Raw genomic sequence first — 21,080 nt, 5'->3', positions numbered from 1 at the left:
AGTATAGCCATACTATTTACCAACAGATTTTTCTATTGAAGCTGGTTGACCAATGTTGTCTTGTTAATTAAGCCTGGTGTGATCCCCAGCACCACTTGTGTGAAAGTTGAGTACTGCAGTTGTGTTTTCTTACATGACTGGCATCCAAACATTTGTTCTTACACAACATAATAAACATAAAACATAATAAACATTTTGACACTACAGAACTGCTTAGTGGAAGATCAGATGTCATCTTCAAACAGAAATGTAATAAAATCCAGTTGGAATAACCAGTTTAAACCAGTTTAAGGTGGACAAGTTGGTTTTTGGAACACGGTAGTTGGATTTTTGTTGATCCAAGATGGTCTATAAGTCTAGACCAGGTCCACCACTTGTAGTTCAGCTGATCAACCATCTATACAAGCTCGGTCCATTTTCATGCTGGTCTAGGCTGGTTTATTCTGGTTTGGGGCTCTTACCAGACATAATTAGCTAGTGTGGTTGCTCAACCATGATCTGTATGGTGAAACTGATTGACCAAAGTACTCATGCTGTTCAAGTTAGTCAAGAAGACTGGTGGAATCACCAGCACCCACAACATATGGAGTTCATCTATAATGGTTTTCTCAGCAGGGCATTTTTATGAACAATTGGTTCTCATTTCTTTTCCTTTATGGTATGTAATTTATTACCACACCTTCATAGGATGGAGTCTCCACTTGAAAGGTTCATTACTCATATATCTTGACCTGAAGGGATTTCTATAGCTATCGACCAAATTATAGTAATTATCTGGCATATGGTGTGAATGGATGTGTTTGGAAAAATGTGTGTGTGTGTGTGTGTGTGTGTGTATGTGGTTATGGGTATAATTTACAAATTACAAACAGCCTTTAAGCTTTTGGTTTTGGCTCAGTGCACACAAGTGTTCACTTTTGGCAAGTGTGTGTGTGTGTGTGTATAGAACAGTAAGTATTGGCTGTCTGAGACTCACATAGCCTATAACAGGAAAGCCCCACTAGCTTATTTTTTGCCCTCGAAGTGTCTTCCTCATCTGCACATGATCACAGCTGTCCCCTGTGATACTGATGAAGTCTGCTTTCTCTCCCCATAGACACCCCCAGCTACCTTTTCTCACTCCCTCCCAACAGTAAATAGGTTCTCTCAGGTCCCCATACTCTCAGTCTAGGAGTGAGAAACTGCGTCAGCCAGCTAATTCACACCAATCCCAGGTGAACGACCTGCTTTGGAGTACAGATATAGATATTTGTGTGTGTATGAGGGTGTGTGTACTATGTGAGTGTGTGTCATGCTCAAGTACTCCTGGAAGATTAAAGTTGAGCACTGCAGTTGTTTTCGTACATGACTGGCATCCAAAGAACTGTACTTACCCAACATAAAAAATATGAAACCCCATTTTGACATGTGGCAGAGCTAATGCCAGCTTCAGACATAAACGTAAACCCTGCTGGGTTTAGAAAGCCCTGCTGGAACAAAGCATACCTGCTCATACCAGTTAAGGTGCACTAACTGGTTTGGTGCTGATCCAAAGTGGTGTACCAGTTCTAACCAGCATGATCAAGATGGTTTTTCATCTATACCAACTTGGGCCAGCTAATGCCATAAATTACTTTCTTGGTCCAGATAAAAACAAACTAAACTAAGCTTGCATCAGCAGCTGGTTTCCCTGCTGGTTTGTGGAAGATGGCAGTTGGTTTTTTGCTTGTCCAATGTGGTCTGCTAGCTTTAACTAGCTTGACAAAGATGGTCTACTTAGTGAAAACCTGGTAAATCATCTAGACCAATTTGGACTTGCAAATTACATAAATGACAAGCTTGGTCTAGCTAGAAACAATGCAAAATCAATTAGCATCAGAAGCTGGTTTCCCTGCTGGTTTGTGGAACGTGATAGTTGATCTACCAGCTTTAACTAGCTTGATCAAGATGGATTACCCGGTTGAAACCAGGTCCACCTTACAGTTCAGCTGATGAACCATCCAGAACAGATTGGACCAACTAATAACAGCTAATGACCGTTACTATGCTCTTTGGAACTTGGTGACTAATTTGTTGTTGGTCTGATAACTCTAACCAGCTTGACATACATGGTCTACCAGGTTAAAACCAGTTTCAGCATATGGTATTTTGGATGATAGACAATTTAGAACAGCGTTTCCCAATCATGGTCCAGGAGGACCCTCGACATTACACATTTTAGATGTCTCCCCAATCTATCACCTGATCCAGCTCATCACTTGTTAGTAGAGGCTCCATGACCTGAATTTGGTGTGTGTGATAAGAAATATATCCAAAATGTGCAGTGTGGTGCGTAATCCAGAATCAGAACTGAAAAAATTTATCTGGACCAACTTGGAACAGCTAATAACAATACATGACCAGTTTTGCGCAGCTAGTAACAATGTAAAATCAGAAACAGAAGGTGGTTTTCCTGTTTATTTTCCAGCAGGAAGGTTGAAGTAAAAAAACAATTGTCAGAAAAATATTAGCACCAGGAGCCAGAATTACATCAACTTCCCTTGCCAGCCTGTAGTCCAGTGTGCAGATACTTTACTAATAAACATTAACACTCTCTCATTAGAAGAATGGTCATTTATCTCATGTCCTCTCTCCCATTTCTCTCTCCCTTTCTCTCTTTCTCTCTTTTGATGCCTCTTGTTCTTTTAAATTCTTGTCCCTTACATCCTCCCACCATTTTCCCTTCTCCTTCTCCTTCCCTTTCTCTTTCTTTATCCTCCATCTCTCCATTTGTCCTCCCATCAAACCACTTTTTAATCCTCTTCCCCTCAAACCATCATTCTGTGCATTCTGTCCACTCCTTGTTATGTCATCCCTCTTTTCTCTTTCTTTTTTCTGCATCTTGCTATCCCTCTTTCTTTCTCTTCCCCATCTCCAGTCTTTGTATGTCCTGGGACTCTGTTAAGGGTGCAGACAGCAAGTTTGCTGCAGGAGGCGGAGCATCAGTCGGGGGCATGGTGTAAGGATCCCCTGCAATCTGGTGACCGTCTTTACGTCATGCCCTGGACTCCATACCGCACTGACATGTTGTACGAGTATGCCTCGTGGGAAGACTTCAAGCAGAATCGAGCCACAACCACCTACAAGTGAGTGTAGCCCACAGCTTGGGCCTTGAAACAAGAGCCATCCCTGTAAACAGTCTAAAAAATAAAGGTTCAATAATAAGACATCAGTTAAGATTCAGCAAAGAAACCTTTTCTTATCAACCATTCATCACACTAAGGTGCTCTTTGGGTTGGCTATAGGGTTCTTTGGAGTAGGGCTGCACAATTAATCGTATTTTAATCGTTATCACGATTCCTGCTTCTCACGGTAAAATAAGCATAATCGTCTGCAATGTTATTGAGCTAGCAGACAGAAATTATCAGCCAGCTAAAGTTGTAAATTGTTGCTCATTTTTATAATGGGCTGTGTCTAAAGATGATAGGTGAAATCACAAGTTTTTTGAGTCTATTTTCACCACACCTGACCAATCAAGCTCTCTTCAGAAGTTCGCCACTGACCAATCACCTTTTCAGTTTCCAGCATGCACTGACATACGGAGCCGCAGATGTTTATGAGTATGTTTCATGTATCGCTTTGATTGATACAAGGCTTGCATCAGAAAGCTGGAATATGCTGCCTTCAGAGACTATGTGGAGGTAGGATGAAAATCTGGTGCCTTTCAAACTGTTCTGAGACCAGTCATTCAGCAACTCAATCTGTTCAGGCATTAACTGATTACGCAGCAAGTCAGTTGAATAAACTTTGTTTGCTGCGCGGTTTTACAGCAGTTTTAGGGTGGTTTTAGAGCGGTCTAAACGCGGTCTTTAGAACGTGCTAAAAAGTCTTCCAGATTTAACTCATAGCACATTTGCATAATTTCAGGTATGTTTGGCCATTACAAGTGTCTAAAAAATCTAAAGTAAACCCATGGCACCATGGTTTTGTGGGTCGAGGAGGAGATAAGATTATTTTACCATGTTTGGATGGAGCACCAGTGCCTGCCAAAACTGTTCTCAACAGAAACACACACACTTTTGTTGTTGTTTTTTTACATCAAAGTAAAGGCTTGAGACGATTAGCATTGCCGCCTGCTAAATTATTACAGAAATATATTACTACTGTTTATTGCAATAATAATAATAATAAAGTATAATAAGTAAATATTTTTTTGAGAGAACTTAAGTGTGAAACCCCTTAAATTGGAAGTAAAGCATGGGCAAAACATGCCTTAATTTTGGTCAAAAATAATAATTTAATTGTTTTTTGTTTTAACACCTTGTTCAATATGAGAGCTGCTGTTTAATGTAATTAAATGTTTTATAATATCAAATATCAAAGCTGTGGCAACAGTAATTTATATATTTATTTTTGTCCAAGTCATGCAGCCCTGCATTAAAAATAAATAAATAAAACTTCAAAAGGGCATAATAATCGTGATTAAAATTTTAAGCAAAATAATCGTGATTATCATTTTAACCATTCTCGTGCAGCCCTACTTTGGAGACTTAAAAAAAGTTAGGTTCTTACAATCAATATATATATATATTAAAGATCCATAGAACATAAAAGGCTCTCCTATGGCATCAATGCAACTTTAAGGTGACATGAAATCAAAATTGAGGTTTTGTGGTTTTTAGTCCATGTATGTTAGCTTCTACTTTATGTGTCTACAGGTATCTTTAAGTTCACAAAATTAACTTTTAGCAGATATAAACCCTTGTATCTTGCACTCATAGGTGTATCCAAATTTCTGTCCAACTAAATGCTCTCTAGAATAAGAATACTCCTCCCCTTTTATACCACCTGCAACTGGCTAGCAACAACAAGTAGCAAATCATGGTTATTGGCTATTTAACAAAAAAGAAATTAATCCTTCTAAATGTTCTACCTCAACTTTCTGTTTCATTAGGAAATACATCAACAATTGAAAGAAAAGTGTTCATCGAGCTATTTTATTAGGTCTTTAAAATGGCATCAGACTTTTATTTTTAAGAGCATAGAGGCTTGATTCTGTGTCAGATCATAATATTTCTGAAGTGTAGTAGAGATTATTGAGAGCTACATTTATAGCAAGTCTTCCTGTCAACGGTGACAGTAGCTCTCAAATATCAAATTCTTCTTTTACAGGCTTCCAAATCGAGTGGATGGAACAGGCTTTGTTGTGTATGATGGTGCTGTTTTTTACAACAAGGAACGCACACGCAACATTGTGAAATATGACTTGCGCACTCGTATCAAGAGTGGTGAAGCCATAGTCAATAATGCCAATTACCATGACACCTCACCATACCGTTGGGGGGGCAAGTCTGATATTGACCTTGCAGTGGATGAAAATGGTCTATGGGTCATCTACGCCACCGAGGCCAACAATGGACGACTGGTTGTCAGCCAGGTCAGTCACAGAGAACAATACAATTTTAATAGATTGGATTTCAATTAAGATCTGTTCAGAATTTACATTTCATTTTAAGTGCCTTCCATTTTCCCAAACTGTAGAGCAATTAAATTATTGTATCATATCAACTGAATGCAACTGAAACCTAAACCTTTTTCAGGTTAACCCCTACACCCTGCGCTTCGAGGGAACCTGGGAGACTAGCTTCGATAAGCGACTGGCGTCCAATGCCTTCATGGCATGTGGCGTTCTGTACGCTGTCCGTTCTGTGTATCAGGACGACGACAGCGAGGCAGGTGGAGACCTTGTGCTGTACTCTTACAATACCAACAGAGCACGAGAAGAGCCTGTCCACATCCCTTTCCCCAACCCCTACCAGTATGTCTCCTCTGTGGACTACAACCCTCGAGACAACCAACTCTATGTCTGGAATAACTACAATGTGCTGCGCTATCCCCTGGAATTTGGCCCACCGGATCCCACCGTAGGTAAGTGACAGAGTGATATCTGCAGGAGTCTGAGGTTAACAGACAGTTTGATCTGTTAAAGATCTACATTCTGTTAGTGTTCCTGTCTGTATTTTCAATACATTGTCTTTATGGTTTAATTACAGTGGTCATTCGCTTTATGTCAGATCAGAAAAATATGTCTAATCAATTATTCATTCTCATCTTTGCCTGCCATGAAAGTTCTCTCTCTCTCTCTCTCTCTTATGTCTTTTGCTCTATCCGGTTCTCCTGGGGGCTGTACGAACATATAGTCATGCATTAAAGACTAGCAAACGCTCCTATGCTTTAGTTATCTTTTAACCAACTTCCTCATATTCCCTTTGCAAGACACACAAAATTTTATGGCTACTTTTTCTTCTATTTTGTCTTAGTTTTTGTCTTCGTCAAACATCCACCAACATTCTCGCTCACGCCGTAGGTGTTCTGGAACAGTTTTTTGCCTCTTACATACTTGTTCTCTCTCATTTGATTTTTATTTGCATTTATTTCTGTCATTCTCTCTCTCAGGTCCACTTGCCACCACCCAGATGAGCAGCACAACTCCGGCAAGACCCGTTACTTCCAGCTCAATCCCGTCAACCATGCGACCTCTGCCGCCCACCGCTCACCCAATAGGGGCCATCAACAAGGCACCAGATCTGCGGCCAATCACCGCCACTGTGCCAGTGACCCGCAGACCCCTGCGAGTACCACCTCAGGGCACTGAGCTGCAAGTGTGTGAAGCCCGCATAGCCCGAGGGGTGCAGTGGCCCGCCACCCATAGAGGAGAGACTGTAGACAGGCCGTGTCCTAAAGGATCACTTGGTGAGTGACAAAACATGCGGTGACTGTCTATTAAGAGATTATGATGTTGTGGTGGAGGGTATAAATGTGACAAGTTTCGAGTGTCAAGTTATTTTCCTTTACTCATTGAAAATTAAAAGGCTGAGCAGTGCTACAAAATCCCACTCAATCAGAGCATATTTTTTGTTTAATATATAGCTATATTGAGTGAGATTCTTGACCGATGACTTTCTGTATGGGACTACCCAGTGCAAAATAGAAACGGAAATAGAAAGCAAATGACAACATATGTTGTTTAGAACATTGACAGTTTACCTTAAAACTGTTTCTTCCAAAGATTTTACTTATTAAGAAGTTAAAGGTGCACAAGTAGTTTTTTTTTTTTTGTGTGTGTCGACTTGGTCTTACACTGACACCTAGGGGCGTGAATCTTTCAACCACAGTACTTTTCAGTTATCAGTGACATTGTAGAAATACAATACTATTCAAAGTCATGAATTATTTAAGTATTATTTGGCTGTTCATGTGATTCTACATAGCAGTAGAATGTAGAATAGTAGTACATAGTAGTCCATGTAGAATAAAACAGCTTTTAGAGGGTTACTTATATGATATATAAGTTGCCATGATATATAAATATGTTTCAAAATCGCAATTCATTTCTTTAGGAGTAAAACTTTTTTAATGGGAAAATAAAATACTGAGTGCACCTTTAAGCTACACTACCAGTTATAAAGTAGCTAACAACACTAAAACTATTTAAGGGAGCAATATTATTTTTATATATGTAAATATCCAATGAAAAACTTTACTTTTGTGTCTAAAAATGATCTAAAATAAATTATATTGTAAAAATGTTAAATGAACCATCCAAACAGACTGATTCACTAAAATGAACCAGACTACCCAACACTGCTTGTGTCAGAGGTTAGTTTGAGTATAACCACAACTTGCTAAGATGTAAAGCAGCATGCTCATTACATTTGGCTTAAAAACAGTGGAGAAAGTTGATTTTTGTGGAAAAGCTGCAGTTTTTGTAAAAACAGCTGAGCTCCTGTCACACTACTAAAAAAATGTTAAGTTAGTAGCTTTACTGCTTTTATTTAGGATTATTTTGGATTTCACGCTTGGTTCCATGGTGTAATATTCTGAAGGTGGAGGGAATCATAGGATTAGAGGAAGGAAGGAAGGTTAGGTGGTGTTGTTTGTTGATGCAGTTTTTATGGAAATGTTTGTTGTGTTTGGTCTATACCTGTATTGTGTATGTGTCTAAATGCATGTACACATCTATGCGTGTTTATACAGTACGCCCATTCGCTTTATGTTGTGTGTGTATACTTCCTGTTCCTCCTCATCTCTATAGTCTCTCCAGCTGGCAGGGTCTCATGGGACTCGTAGATAAAAGGCAGTTTTTCACAAATGAAGGAGTGCTCTTCATACTCAGCATGGGTTAGCCCACAGAAACTGCAGAATTAATAAACAAATCGCTAGATACAGTAAAGACGACAACCCCACCCCCACACACACACACACACGCACACAACCGCTGCACCTTGTAGCAGAAGAAAAACATTTCCTCCTACTGTTAGCGTCTCTCCCTTATCTTTCTAACATCTTTTTTCTGACACTAAAATGACAGACATTTAAAATTAACAGCAGCTTTAATTGACAAATCCTTGCAGATCTTTCAAAGCAAATCTATTTTGTATGAGGGAGAGAAGAAAAGGAGATAAAATTATAGGTACAGAGAGAGAGAAAGAGGGGAGGGAGAGAGAGAGAGAATATCTCTTCACTGTCAATACTTTGAAATACTCTCAAATATCTATCAACATATTTCCAGTATAGTAGAAAAGGATCAATTACAGGTGTTATGAGAGGGCAGTTATGCATCAGTTATACCTAAATAATGTTTTGGGCTGTTTACTCTCAGAATCCAATCATTGTTTGATTACCATTTTCAAGTGTAATCTGCCCTGCTGAAAAAAATATGAAAAGATCCAGCCAAAGCTCATTTGCTGGTTTAAGCTGGTCTTAACTTGTCTAGCTGGTCACCCAGCCTGGCCAAGCTGTTACTGGTTTCGCAGGTTGATCAGCTTGTCTTCCAGCTTGACCAGCTGAATAGTGCCCAAATCCATCTAAAACCAGATCAACCTGACCAGATTGTGAGACCAGCTGACCATCTTATTCTATTAAGCTATTTTTCTTATACTTGATGTTCATTAATCTCTTTTATTGATATTATTATTATTAATTTAACCCTCTGTGGTCTAGGCCCTGGAGAAGTTTTGACATGCCTTGACATTTGTGCTTTTTTCAGTTGCTTAAAAACACATTAATGGCTAAAGTCTGATTTCAGACTAGCCTGAAATTTAGCCTGAAAACACTGTATTCAGCACAATTTGGGCTACAATAATATGTGAGTAACATGTGTGTACATGTTTGTATTTTTTAGAAAATAACGTTTATGCGTGGTTTTTGAAAAAACAAAATGTTTATGTCATTGAAATAAAGCCATATAACACATACTAAACATTTGTCCACAAGCCTTTTGAGAACTGGATCTTTTAGCCTAGAGTTTTTGCTACAAAATGATGTGAAAACCATCCTGATCACTCATTCATACAAAACAATATAGTAATTGAACTTTTGTAAGACTTTTAGTGTTAGAAAGGTCATATGTGAACTATAATGAATATTGATTGTAATTCACACCTGAGGAGACAAAAGACCCCTCCCCTGGGCCCATCAATGAGGAATGTGACAGAAAGAGAATGAATGTGAGGAGACTTAATGATCAAAATCAAGTTTTAAGTTAAAAGAAGTAATCTGACTATACATTTTCATTACATAAAGACTTTGCTTAATTTTAGACCTACACTACCATTAAAAGAAGTATCTTTTTCTCACCAAGGCTGCATTTATTTGATCCAAAATACAGTAAAAACAGTGATATTGTGAACTATTTAAAAAAATGAAAAGAACAGTTTTCTATTTGAATATATTGTAAAATGCCATTTGTGATCAAAGCTGAATTTTAAGCATCATTACTGCAGTCTTCAGTGTCACATGATCCTTCAGAAATCATTATAATATGATGATTTTCAAATATGGGCATATTTATAGTGCATTTTACTCATTTAACCTGAACACATATTTGCAAGCACAAGCTTTGTTTCTGATAATGAGGCAGCATAAACACGTTAAAATATAATCTAACATTCATATTATTTTTATATCATATTACATATCATATTTATATCATACAGCATACAATTTAAATAACTGCTTTAGCCGGAACAGCATTTAAATGTAACTAAACTTGCTTATTAGGATATATTTCAAATTTCAATACTGTGAATCCTGGCTGGCAAGTCTGGAAACAGTCCCACTAGTAAAATATGTACATGTTTATGTAAAATAGCATGTCAACTAATGAAAACTAAATGACTTACTCGTCCGAAATTGTATCCTCGGCTGGATCAAGTCTCTCTTCAATATACAAACATTCATCGGAGTCCCGCTCTTCTTCTGAGGAAAACTCCAGGAGTTTTCTCACTTGTGTATCGTGCTGTCTTTCAAACAGGCAGAAAAGTTGAGTTGTGTTGTGTTTACATCAAACCACTGAACACTGTCGGGGGCGTGTACCATTTGCATTGATCATCTCAGCACATTACCGTATGAAGGGCGCACTCTGCCCGTGGGTGTGATCACATTAGAGATAATTAGTTGAGCCAGGAAAACTGTACATTGCTTTGTTTCAAACAGATTGCATTGCAGGAGAATATTTATTTTAAATTTGAATTGTTTTATTTAAAAGTAGACATTTTAAGCTTTGTTTAGACATATGGTTCATGTTTCTGTAATATGTATTCGCAGAGTTTCAGTTCATTTATGTCATTTCAAGTATCTCAAGTCCAATATAGGCCATAGCCTCCCATCCCTGCTGATGCTAGCGGCTGTAGAAGCCTTTCTTCATGGCAGTTTGCTTTCTGTTGCATCTTTGGTGAGGAGACATTGTACCTCTGTGCAAAAATTGGGCATGTCCCGCACCGTAATGGAGGAGGAGTGGATGCCTTTAAAGTGAGACAAGCACCTCAAGAACTGAAGGACGTAGTCGTGATTCATTTTGTGGCTCTTACAACTGCAACGGGGTTCGAAAAATGTGTTGGAACATGGCAATCATGGCACAGAGTCAAAATATACACAAACAGTGAACACACTGTTTTCTTGATCTCGTTCCCAGCTAGTCAACTGCAGGTAAGCAGGAGGGCCACTTTACCTGGCCTTCTTGAGTCCTGAAGAAAGCATTGTGTATGGCTTAATCCCCATGTTGTGACATAGCAGTGTTCTAATATGTCTCCTACTATAGTAAAATAGTCTCAACAAGTGCTGCTTACATAAAACAGCATTCATGCCATTAGACAGCAGAATTTATTGCTCAAAAAGTAAAAAAAAAAAAAAAAGATGTTAAGCAGGTACATCGAATATAATCCACTCGCTGTTAAGGTGTTTACATATAACAACAAAGCAAAAATGTAGGCATCCAGAGCACAAGAGATTTTATCGTGACCCTAAAGAAACAAATTCTGATAAAATGGCACTGTACTATGGTATGAATGCCGCGATGACGTACATATCTGGTTCGGAGCTTTAAGCCATCTGCCTAGGATGAGTTGCCATTGCGTCTGCTATTGACACAGCATTGAAGTGATCAACTTGAAAGGGAAACACAGGTTCCCAGTGACTCTGATCTTGCTGCAGCTGCTGTGAAGTGCTGCTGCACTCTTCCTTCTCTCTCTCCCCCTGTCTCTCTCTCTCTCTCTCACTCTCTGTCTCCATCTCTTCTTTTGAGCTATTTATGTTGTAGTTGCTGGAAAGGCCTGCCGTTTGTTTGATCCCAGCATGTTGTCCTCTCTGTGAACTCGGCTAACTAAACAGAACAATTTAACTGAAAATGAGGAGTGGCAGAATGTGTCTCCCTGGAGGTGTTTTATCAGCGATCACAGGAAATGCTGGGATGGTCATGTCTGGTGTGTGAGCTCCCACAAGTGTGTGCAAGAGTGTGTGATGCCATTCACGAGTCGGCAGGCTCATTTCCAAATTCACGGATTCTGTGGTGAATCTCTAACCACCCAACTCTCAATATCTTAGCTGGTTTTTGGTATGCTCAGTATGAAAGTAAATGTGTGTATTAATGTTTAGGGCTTGGTGTTATATTGAATACTCATGATATATTTGCAATGTTTTTTTCTTGCTGTATGAATTGAAGGAAAATTGTGGATATTGTGATGATTTTACTATGCATTTTATTTGGCTTTTATTTGCATTTTTTTTTTACTTTGCATTTTATTTAGTTTCCTTAGGCCCTTGCCAATAGATTAGTTTTAAGGCATTTACGTGACCATGCACATTGTCGGTGTAAGAACTTGCATGTAAACATAAAAACATTTTTAAAAAATGTGATAAAAAAGAATATGCTAATGCTAAAATATGTGTGTGCTTTTTTTACTGAATATTGTTTTTAACCTAAAAGCCAAAGTCGCTTTCTCTCTCTCTCCATATAAAACATTTCATCTTGTGTTCTCAGGCATTGCCTCCTTCCAGTGTCTGTCATCTCCTGTGCTGTGGAACCCTCGTGGGCCGGATTTGAGTAACTGCACCTCGCCGTGGGTCAACCAGGTGGCACAGAAGGTGAGACCAATAAGAATTTAATGCTTGCTCTGATCCTCCATCCCCTGTCCTGCTCGCTCTGCAATCTCAGCTCATATGATTCCTGCCTGGCTCACATTACCGCACACAGGTCATTTTTTGACATATTTTGGAACAAAATCTCCATCTATTTGAGTTTAAAAGCATCTCTGATTAAAGTCTCTGCTCTGTAGTTACGCATTCAGGACTGTTTGTTCTCTTTTTGACATATCACAGTATATGCAGTTATTTATGGAGTCAAATCAGATTTGTTGTACAAAATAAATAAAAAAATGTAAATAAATCAGTTTACACTTGTTAATCTATAAATCATGTTGTTATATTGTAAGTTGTTTTATGTGTGTGTGCTAAAACTTAAAATATATTTAATCAAATTTAGTCATTTAGTTTTTAGAGATCACACACAACAGAATGAAATCGTTTTAATGACAAAATAGGTCATTTTTTTTAAATAAATGCGATGGGAGTCAAACGTATTTAATTAATCTCATTTATCATAAATACAACACAGTGAACCTTCGATTTCATGAATTAAACATTCTGTGAACCTTAAAGGATTTGTAAGCATTTGTACATCTCTGATGTTTTTAAATGCTGTCAATGTGTTAATATTGTATCCTACCTTGCAATGTCCATGTGATTGAAAGTATGAACCTTACTTAAATTATGAACACTTACGAATACTAATGAGATCACATTGGCAGAGTGAAAAATATGACCGGTTATGTTAATGTATCCAACAACAGAAATCCAATGATTTCAGAACAAGCCATTTTTTCATCTTTGTCCAAAAATTGCCTTTTCAAAAGATTTAAAATTAAAATACAAAATCTGATTTTACTTACTATAAAGTATCATGGTTTTGGATACTACCATAATGGAAATAGCATGATATTTTTTGACGTACCTTTTAGTACAATACATTATTGTAGATATCAGTTCTATAGTATTAACATCTGATACATTGCTGTACCATAGTAACACCAGATCATTTTGAAAAGTTGTCCTGTGGTGTGACATGCTATACTCCATGTAACAGCATTTTGTTTTTTCTTTTAAAATTATTATGGATGCAGTTTTAATGATAAATGAAATTGTATAATTATATAAAATGAAAAACTACATGGAATATTTTTGCATTTAAAAGTTCATCTGGAAACAGCAAATTAACAAGTAATGGAAAAAAGTGAATAAAAATGGTGAATTGTCACAGTACCTAAAATATAGACTTTCCCTTATATGTACTGTATTAATATACATTTAAACCTACAATCTTGTTGATATAAAAAGCTTATGGCCATGTAATGCATCAACTATCCAAGTGTAAAGTTACGCATTTGTCACAGGCCCATTACAAGCTTTGCTGCTTTCAAATAGCGAAAGTAATTTTATCACGTTTCACGCTTTTCGTATTTTCCCTTTTTGTTTTTTGTTTTTGTAATAGCCTGATTTAGAGAGTCATTAAAGATCGGCTGTCTTCTGTCTGTGCGTCTCGCAGACTATGCCCAAAAACCCCCGACTGACACCCCCGCAGCGCACGGCAGGGGTCTGAGCTTTAGAGACCAGACTGTGTATGTGTGTGTGCTATGTGTGCAGATAAAAAGCGGAGAGAACGCTGCAAACATTGCCGCTGAGCTGGTAAACCACACGCAGGGCCGCATTCACGCCGGTGATGTCAGTTCCTCTGTCAGACTCATCGAGCAGCTATTGGATATATTAGATGCACAGCTGCAAGCACTCAGACCCGGGAATAAGGAATCGGCAGCCAGGAACTACAATAAGGTGACACTCACACTGCTGCCCTTTAAACAAAACCCTTTCAGTCTGTTTGCGGCCACATCAATGTACACAGCAGAGGAACACCTTCTAAACTCTTTGCCTGACATCGATGTGTGTGTGTGTGTGACTGAAAGCTGTTTTATTGTGTATTGCAGTGGCAGAAAAGAGAGCGGACCTGTCGGGCTTATGTTCAGGTATTGTACAGAGTTATCTGTGTTAGGTCACAGTCACTCTTCACCTCTCATATCTCTTCTTATCCTCCAACAGACTGCACATATACTGATTCATGAATTCTATCCTCAACTCCACTATTTTTATTAACACTTTCTTTGGGGCATGTAGTGCTGGGTGTAATCCGATTACAAATTAATTAGTTACTGTAATCGGAATACTTTTAAGTCAAAAAGTAGTGTAACACATTACACTATAAATCAGATTACAGCACCGTAATCAGATTACAGTTACTGAATTCAATTAATTTTAAGTACATTACTGGGGTTACGCATACGTATTTCTAAAAGAATATTCGCTATTTATAATACATTTAAAACATGACTGATGCTTTGTTTTTAGTTTTTTTAATTTTTTTATTTGTTTAGCAGAAAAGTGTTTTGATGGTAACGTTAAAAGGAATGTAATCAGTAATGTGACATATTTTTGTATCACTTATGTCTACCTGAGAAGAATTGTACTAACTGTAGTGAGTTGGTTCTGTGTTTGTAGTGTGTGTGTGTGAGGCTTCTCGCATGGACAATACTGTATGTCTTGCCCAAGGCTGTTTTTTAGCACTCATGTAGTTTATACTGGCCTATAATCTGTTGCTTCTCAGTAGAACTTAAAAGTCCTTACTTATATAAGATTCATAGATGTGACGCGATATTTATTGTAATTATAATGAACTGTAACTGTATGCATGTGTGTGTCTGTGCAGGCGGTGGTGCAGACGGTGGATAATCTGTTGTGTGTGGAGGCTTTAGAGTCATGGCAGGACATGAACAGTACGGAGCAGGTGCACACTGCCACAATGCTGCTAGACGTCATGGAGAAAGGGGCCTTCCTGCTGGCCAACAACATGTACAATAACCATTTCTCCGACCACGCTGCCAATGTCGGTGAGTACTGCTTTGTGTGGATTTGTATACACTCCAGTAAATAACTCAAAGTAGCGACGCTACTGACTTAAAGGCGACGTGTGTAATTTCTGTGATTCTAGTAGTAACAAACAGAATTGCAAAAATAATAACTGTTTTCAGACAAGTTAAAACAAGCCGTTTTTTTCTAATCTTATGCCATTGATTGAGCAAATGTTGCTTTGTCTGGCTGTTTAGCCATATTGTTACACTTTTCAACGTACTGATGTCTTATTATAGTAAAAACTGACATAAGAGGAAGTATTTCAACTTAATTTTCAACATTATTCAGTAACATGACAATACCTCAGCTGTTTATTAACCCTTAAACGCATGCCTCTGGTCTTTAGGGACCTGGGACCTCATTATTCCCGGAACATGTTATTTCTTACTCAAGGTGGCACTGATGTTTCAATGATTGACTTGATTTACATTTGACGTTGCTGCTTGATGAAGAAACAACATTGAAGTAAACTATAGCAAGTACAACACATGAAAAGTATGATTTGGCTATTGTCATTTGGGTGTACTAATGAAATAATGTACAGTAAGTTGTGCATCTATTTAGGCTCAACAAGTGTCTGAGAAAATACACATAAGATACACATAAGCTACACTTAAGTTACACATACATTACACATGTGTAGATGATGTGTTATGTGTAGCTCAATATGTGTTTAATAGCCAGTTGCATTTCATGAAATTTCTGTGTAATTTCTATAGTGGAAAAATCCACTATCTGGGCATTCAGAACACTATTTATAAGAGATAGATTGAGGAATACTAAAGAGGTATGGGCACAACTCCAAAAAATGGATAATGAGTGGAATGAGGTCCCTGGTCTCTAAAGATGAGTGTTTGGGAAAATGACCTTTACCCTTAAGTAGCATTGGGAAGTCTTATTCATTGTAATGAACGATTCGTTTCATTGAAATGGTTAAATAACGATTCACTGATTGATTTGAAACATCACTTAATCATTAATACAATGCTTTTTAATCAATTAAAATAAAAATTTATTTCAAACCCTTTTTTGTAGATAATTTCACTCTTATGTCTGTTTTTGGTTTTTGTTTGAGAATGTTCCATTGACTTACTGACTTACATTCATAAAATGTTCAGCATTCAAAATATAACCACCAACACTTGTCATTGTAATATTTACACACTGAATTGCTGTAGGTCTTCTTTCTTACATATACTTGTATGCGGAAATGTGATTTGTCATATTGTACACTTAATCATCTATAGCTACTGGAAAGTGATTTGAAAAATTGGTATTACGAGTGGTTTTAAAAGCAGTATTTAATTAAGTTGGCTTGTGAGAGCCAACTTACTGAAATCCTATTTAAACTTATTATTAGTGGTGCTTGCAAAGCATCACTATTGTAATCTCACATACTTATTAGTGGTGCTTGCAAAGCATCACTATTGTAATCTCACATACTTATTGTTTTTATTTTTATTTTTATTTTTATATCTCTTAACAAAATTCGGCACCTAACTCGTCCCGCGACCGCTTGGCGTAGACCCACGAATGAGGTGTCAAATCGAACGGCCTATTGAGGACACGTGTGCTATGACTTTTATAAGCTGATCGGGGTACGGTATTTGCCCCAGGGGCAAAAAGCGGCCGAAAAATCACATAGACTTAACATTGAGACAAACTTTGACGCGTCACAGCTCCAAGCGAGGATTTCGTAGAAACGTGTGATTTGCCACATTTGAAGAGGCTGGCAGGCTCTGTAAGAGCATACCTCAATATGGGGTAAAAGTTGCACCCTGGGGGCAGGAGCTGCCCAAAAATGCCCCAATTGACTTATAATGGTGTAGGACGGCCCATGAAATGAAAAGGCATAGGGATTTGTATTGAACATAGCTCTGGATCACAGTGTCATAGAGACGAGGGGTGGGCTCATTTTACTCAGACGACCAATCAGTCTCTCAGGATCATTGTGAAGCTATCAAGCCACGCCCTAGCAACCATTAAGAGCACCTTAGCAACAAGTCCCATAGACTTCTATTGAAACAAATCAAAGGGATATCTCCGGATAGAAGTGTCATAGAAACACAAGGGTGGTCTCGTTTGACTCGGGACAGCAAACAGCCAATCATGCATCAAATCAACACTTCCTAGCCCCTCCCTAGCAACCATTGTCGAGCACCTTAACAACCAAAATCCATAGAGGGATATCTTCCATTCTGAATGTCACAGAGGCATGGGAGTTGGTTTATATCATTCATACTGACAAGCAGCCTTTGGAGATTCATGATTGGCAGCTGCCAAGCCACTCCCTAGCAACTAAACAGAGTACCCTAGCAACCGTTTAGCAGTAACTATATCTCTGCACCAGAAAATCAGAGAGACTTCTGGGTTGATTTATTTCAATCAGGATGGCAAGGACACTTGATTAGTATCACTATGGTAACTGCCTAGCAACCAGATGGGGTTACCCTAGCAACCGAGTAACAAATCACATATCTCTGCATCAGAAAAACGTAGAGACTTCCGGGTTGACTTATTTCAATCAGGATGGAAAGGACACTTCATTAGTATCACTATGGTAACTGCCTAGCAACCAGATGGGCTTACCCTAGCAACCGAGTAACAAATCACATATCTCTGCATCACAAAAACATAGAGACTTCCGGGTTGACTTATTTCAATCAGGCTGGCAAGGACACTTGATTAGTATCACTATGGTAACTGCCTAGCAACCAGATGGGGTTACCCTAGCAACCGAGTAACAAATCACATATCTCTGCACCACAAAATAGTACAGACCTCTGGGTTGATTTATTTCATTCAGGATGGCAAGGACACTTTATTACTATCACTATGGTAACTGCCTAGCAACCAGATGGGGTTACCCTAGCAACCAAGTAACAAATCACATATCTCTGCACCAGAAAATATCACAGACCTCTGGGTTGATTTATTTCACTCAGGATGGCAAGGACACTTGATTACTATCACTATGGTAACTGCCTAGCAACCAGATGGGGTTACCCTAGCAACCGAGTAACAAATCACATATCTCTGCACTAGAAAACAGTAGAGACTTCCGGGTTGACTTATTTTACTCAGGATGGCAAGGAGACTTCATTAGTATCACTATGGTAACTGCCTAGCAACCAGATGGGCTTACCCTAGCAACCGAGTAACAAATCACATATCTCTGCATCACAAAAACATACAGACTTCCGGTTTGACTTATTTCAATCAGGATGGCAAGGACACTTGATTAGTATCACTATGGTAACTGCCTAGCAACCACATGGGGTTACCCTAGCAACCTACTAACAAATCACATATTTCTGCACCAGAACATTATACAGACTTCTGGGTTGATTTATTTATGACCACAATTTCTGTTCTTTTCAAGCAGGCTATTTGACGAGTTTTGCCACGGCAAGCACCACTCACATTTTCTTCAGGAAATGTACCTATCTAGTTATTATTATTAGTGGTGCTTGCAAAGCATCACTATTGTAATCTCACATACTTATTATTAGTGGTGCTTGCAAAGCATCACTATTGTAATCTCACATACTTATTTTTAGTGGTGCTTGCAAAGCATCACTATTGTAATCTCACATACTTATTATTTTTATTTTTATTTTTATTTTTATATCTCTTAACAAAACTTCGGCACCTAACTCGTCCCGCACCGTTTGGCGTAGACCCACGAATGAGGTGTCAAATCGAACGGCCTATTGAGGACACGTGTGCTATGACTTTTATAAGCTGATCGGGGTACGGTATTTGCCCCAGGGGCAAAAAGCGGCCGAAAAATCACATAGACTTAACATTGAGACAAACTTTGACGCGTCACAGCTCCAAGCGAGGATTTCGTAGAAACGTGTGATTTGCCACATTTGAAGAGGCTGGCAGGCTCTGTAAGAGCATACCTCAATATGGGGTAAAAGTTGCACCCCTGGGGGCAGGAGCTGCCCAAAAATGCCCCAATTGACTTATAATGGTGTAGGACGGCCCATGAAATGAAAAGGCATAGGGATTTGTATTGAACATAGCTCTGGATCACAGTGTCATAGAGACGAGGGGTGGGCTCATTTTACTCAGACGACCAATCAGTCTCTCAGGATCATTGTGAAGCTATCAAGCCACGCCCTAGCAACCATTAAGAGCACCTTAGCAACAAGTCCCATAGACTTCTATTGAAACATATCAAAGGGATATCTCCGGATAGAAGTGTCATAGAAACACAAGGGTGGTCTCGTTTGACTCGGGACAGCAAACAGCCAATCATGCATCAAATCAACACTTCCTAGCCCCTCCCTAGCAACCATTGTCGAGCACCTTAACAACCAAAATCCATAGAGGGATATCTTCCATTCTGAATGTCACAGAGGCATGGGAGTTGGTTTATATCATTCATACTGACAAGCAGCCTTTGGAGATTCATGATTGGCAGCTGCCAAGCCACTCCCTAGCAACTAAACAGAGTACCCTAGCAACCGCTTAGCAGTAACTATATCTCTGCACCAGAAAATCAGAGAGACTTCTGGGTTGATTTATTTCAATCAGGATGGCAAGGAGACTTGATTAGTATCACTATGGTAACTGCCTAGCAACCAGATGGGGTTACCCTAGCAACCGAGTAACAAATCACATATCTCTGCATCAGAAAAACGTAGAGACTTCCGGGTTGACTTATTTCAATCAGGATGGCAAGGACACTTCATTAGTATCACTATGGTAACTGCCTAGCAACCAGATGGGCTTACCCTAGCAACCGAAAGTAACAAATCACATATCTCTGCATCACAAAAACATAGAGACTTCGGGTTGACTTATTTCAATCAGGATGGCAAGGACACTTGATTAGTATCACTATGGTAACTGCCTAGCAACCAGATGGGGTTACCCTAGCAACCGAGTAACAAATCACATATCTCTGCATCAGAAAATACGTACAGACTTCTGGGTTGATTTATTTCAATCAGGATGGCAAGGACACTTCATTACTATCACTATGGTAACTGCCTAGCAACCAGATGAGCTTACCCTAGCAACCGAAGTAACAAATCACATATCTCTGCATCAGAAAACGTAGAGACTTCCGGGTTGACTTATTTCAATCAGGATGGCAAGGACACTTGATTAGTATCACTATGGTAACTGCCTAGCAACCAGATGGGGTTACCCTAGCAACCGAGTAACAAATCACATATCTCTGCACCAGAAAACAGTACTGACTTCGGGTTGATTTATTTCACTCAGGATGGCAAGGACACTTCATTACTATCACTATGGTAACTGCCTAGCAACCAGATGGGGTTACCCTAGCAACCGAGTAACAAATCACATATCTCTGCACCAGAAAAGAGTACAGACTTCCGGGTTGATTTATTTCAACCAGGATGGCAAGGACACTTCATTAGTATCACTATGGTAACTGCCTAGCAACCAGATGGGGTTACCCTAGCAACCGAGTAACAAATCACATATCTCTGCATCAGAAAATCGTAGAGACTTCCGGGTTGACTTATTTCAATCAGGATGGCAAGGACACTTCATTAATATCACTATGGTAACTGCCTAGCAACCACATGGGGTTACCCTAGCAACCTACTAACAAATCACATATTTCTGCACCCAGAACATTATACAGACTTCTGGGTTGATTTATTTATGACCACAATTTCTGTTCTTTTCAAGCAGGCTATTTGATCGAGTTTTGCCACGGCAAGCACCACTCACATTTTCTTCAGGAAATGTACCTATCTAGTTAGTGGTGCTTGCAAAGC

The 21,080-nt window shown here is 38.9% G+C and overlaps 1 protein-coding gene across 1 annotated transcript in view; it reads left to right on the top strand.

Annotated features, from left to right (window-relative positions):
- LOC127652981 (adhesion G protein-coupled receptor L1-like) overlaps window positions 1-21,080 on the top strand; it is a 280,814-nt gene that overhangs the window by 231,833 nt on the left and 27,901 nt on the right. The window contains 8 exon segments of the mRNA XM_052139444.1: window positions 2,897-3,104; window positions 5,131-5,395; window positions 5,559-5,886; window positions 6,415-6,711; window positions 12,278-12,381; window positions 13,996-14,181; window positions 14,334-14,372; window positions 15,110-15,290. Of these exon segments, the coding sequence (XP_051995404.1) occupies window positions 2,897-3,104; window positions 5,131-5,395; window positions 5,559-5,886; window positions 6,415-6,711; window positions 12,278-12,381; window positions 13,996-14,181; window positions 14,334-14,372; window positions 15,110-15,290 (1,608 nt within the window).

This window comes from Xyrauchen texanus, chromosome 12 (genome assembly GCF_025860055.1).
Source record: "Xyrauchen texanus isolate HMW12.3.18 chromosome 12, RBS_HiC_50CHRs, whole genome shotgun sequence".
In the NCBI taxonomy this organism is placed as follows: Eukaryota; Metazoa; Chordata; class Actinopteri; order Cypriniformes; family Catostomidae; genus Xyrauchen; species Xyrauchen texanus.
The sequence above is the reverse complement of the archived record's forward strand: the minus strand, read 5'-3'. Positions and strand labels throughout refer to the sequence as shown.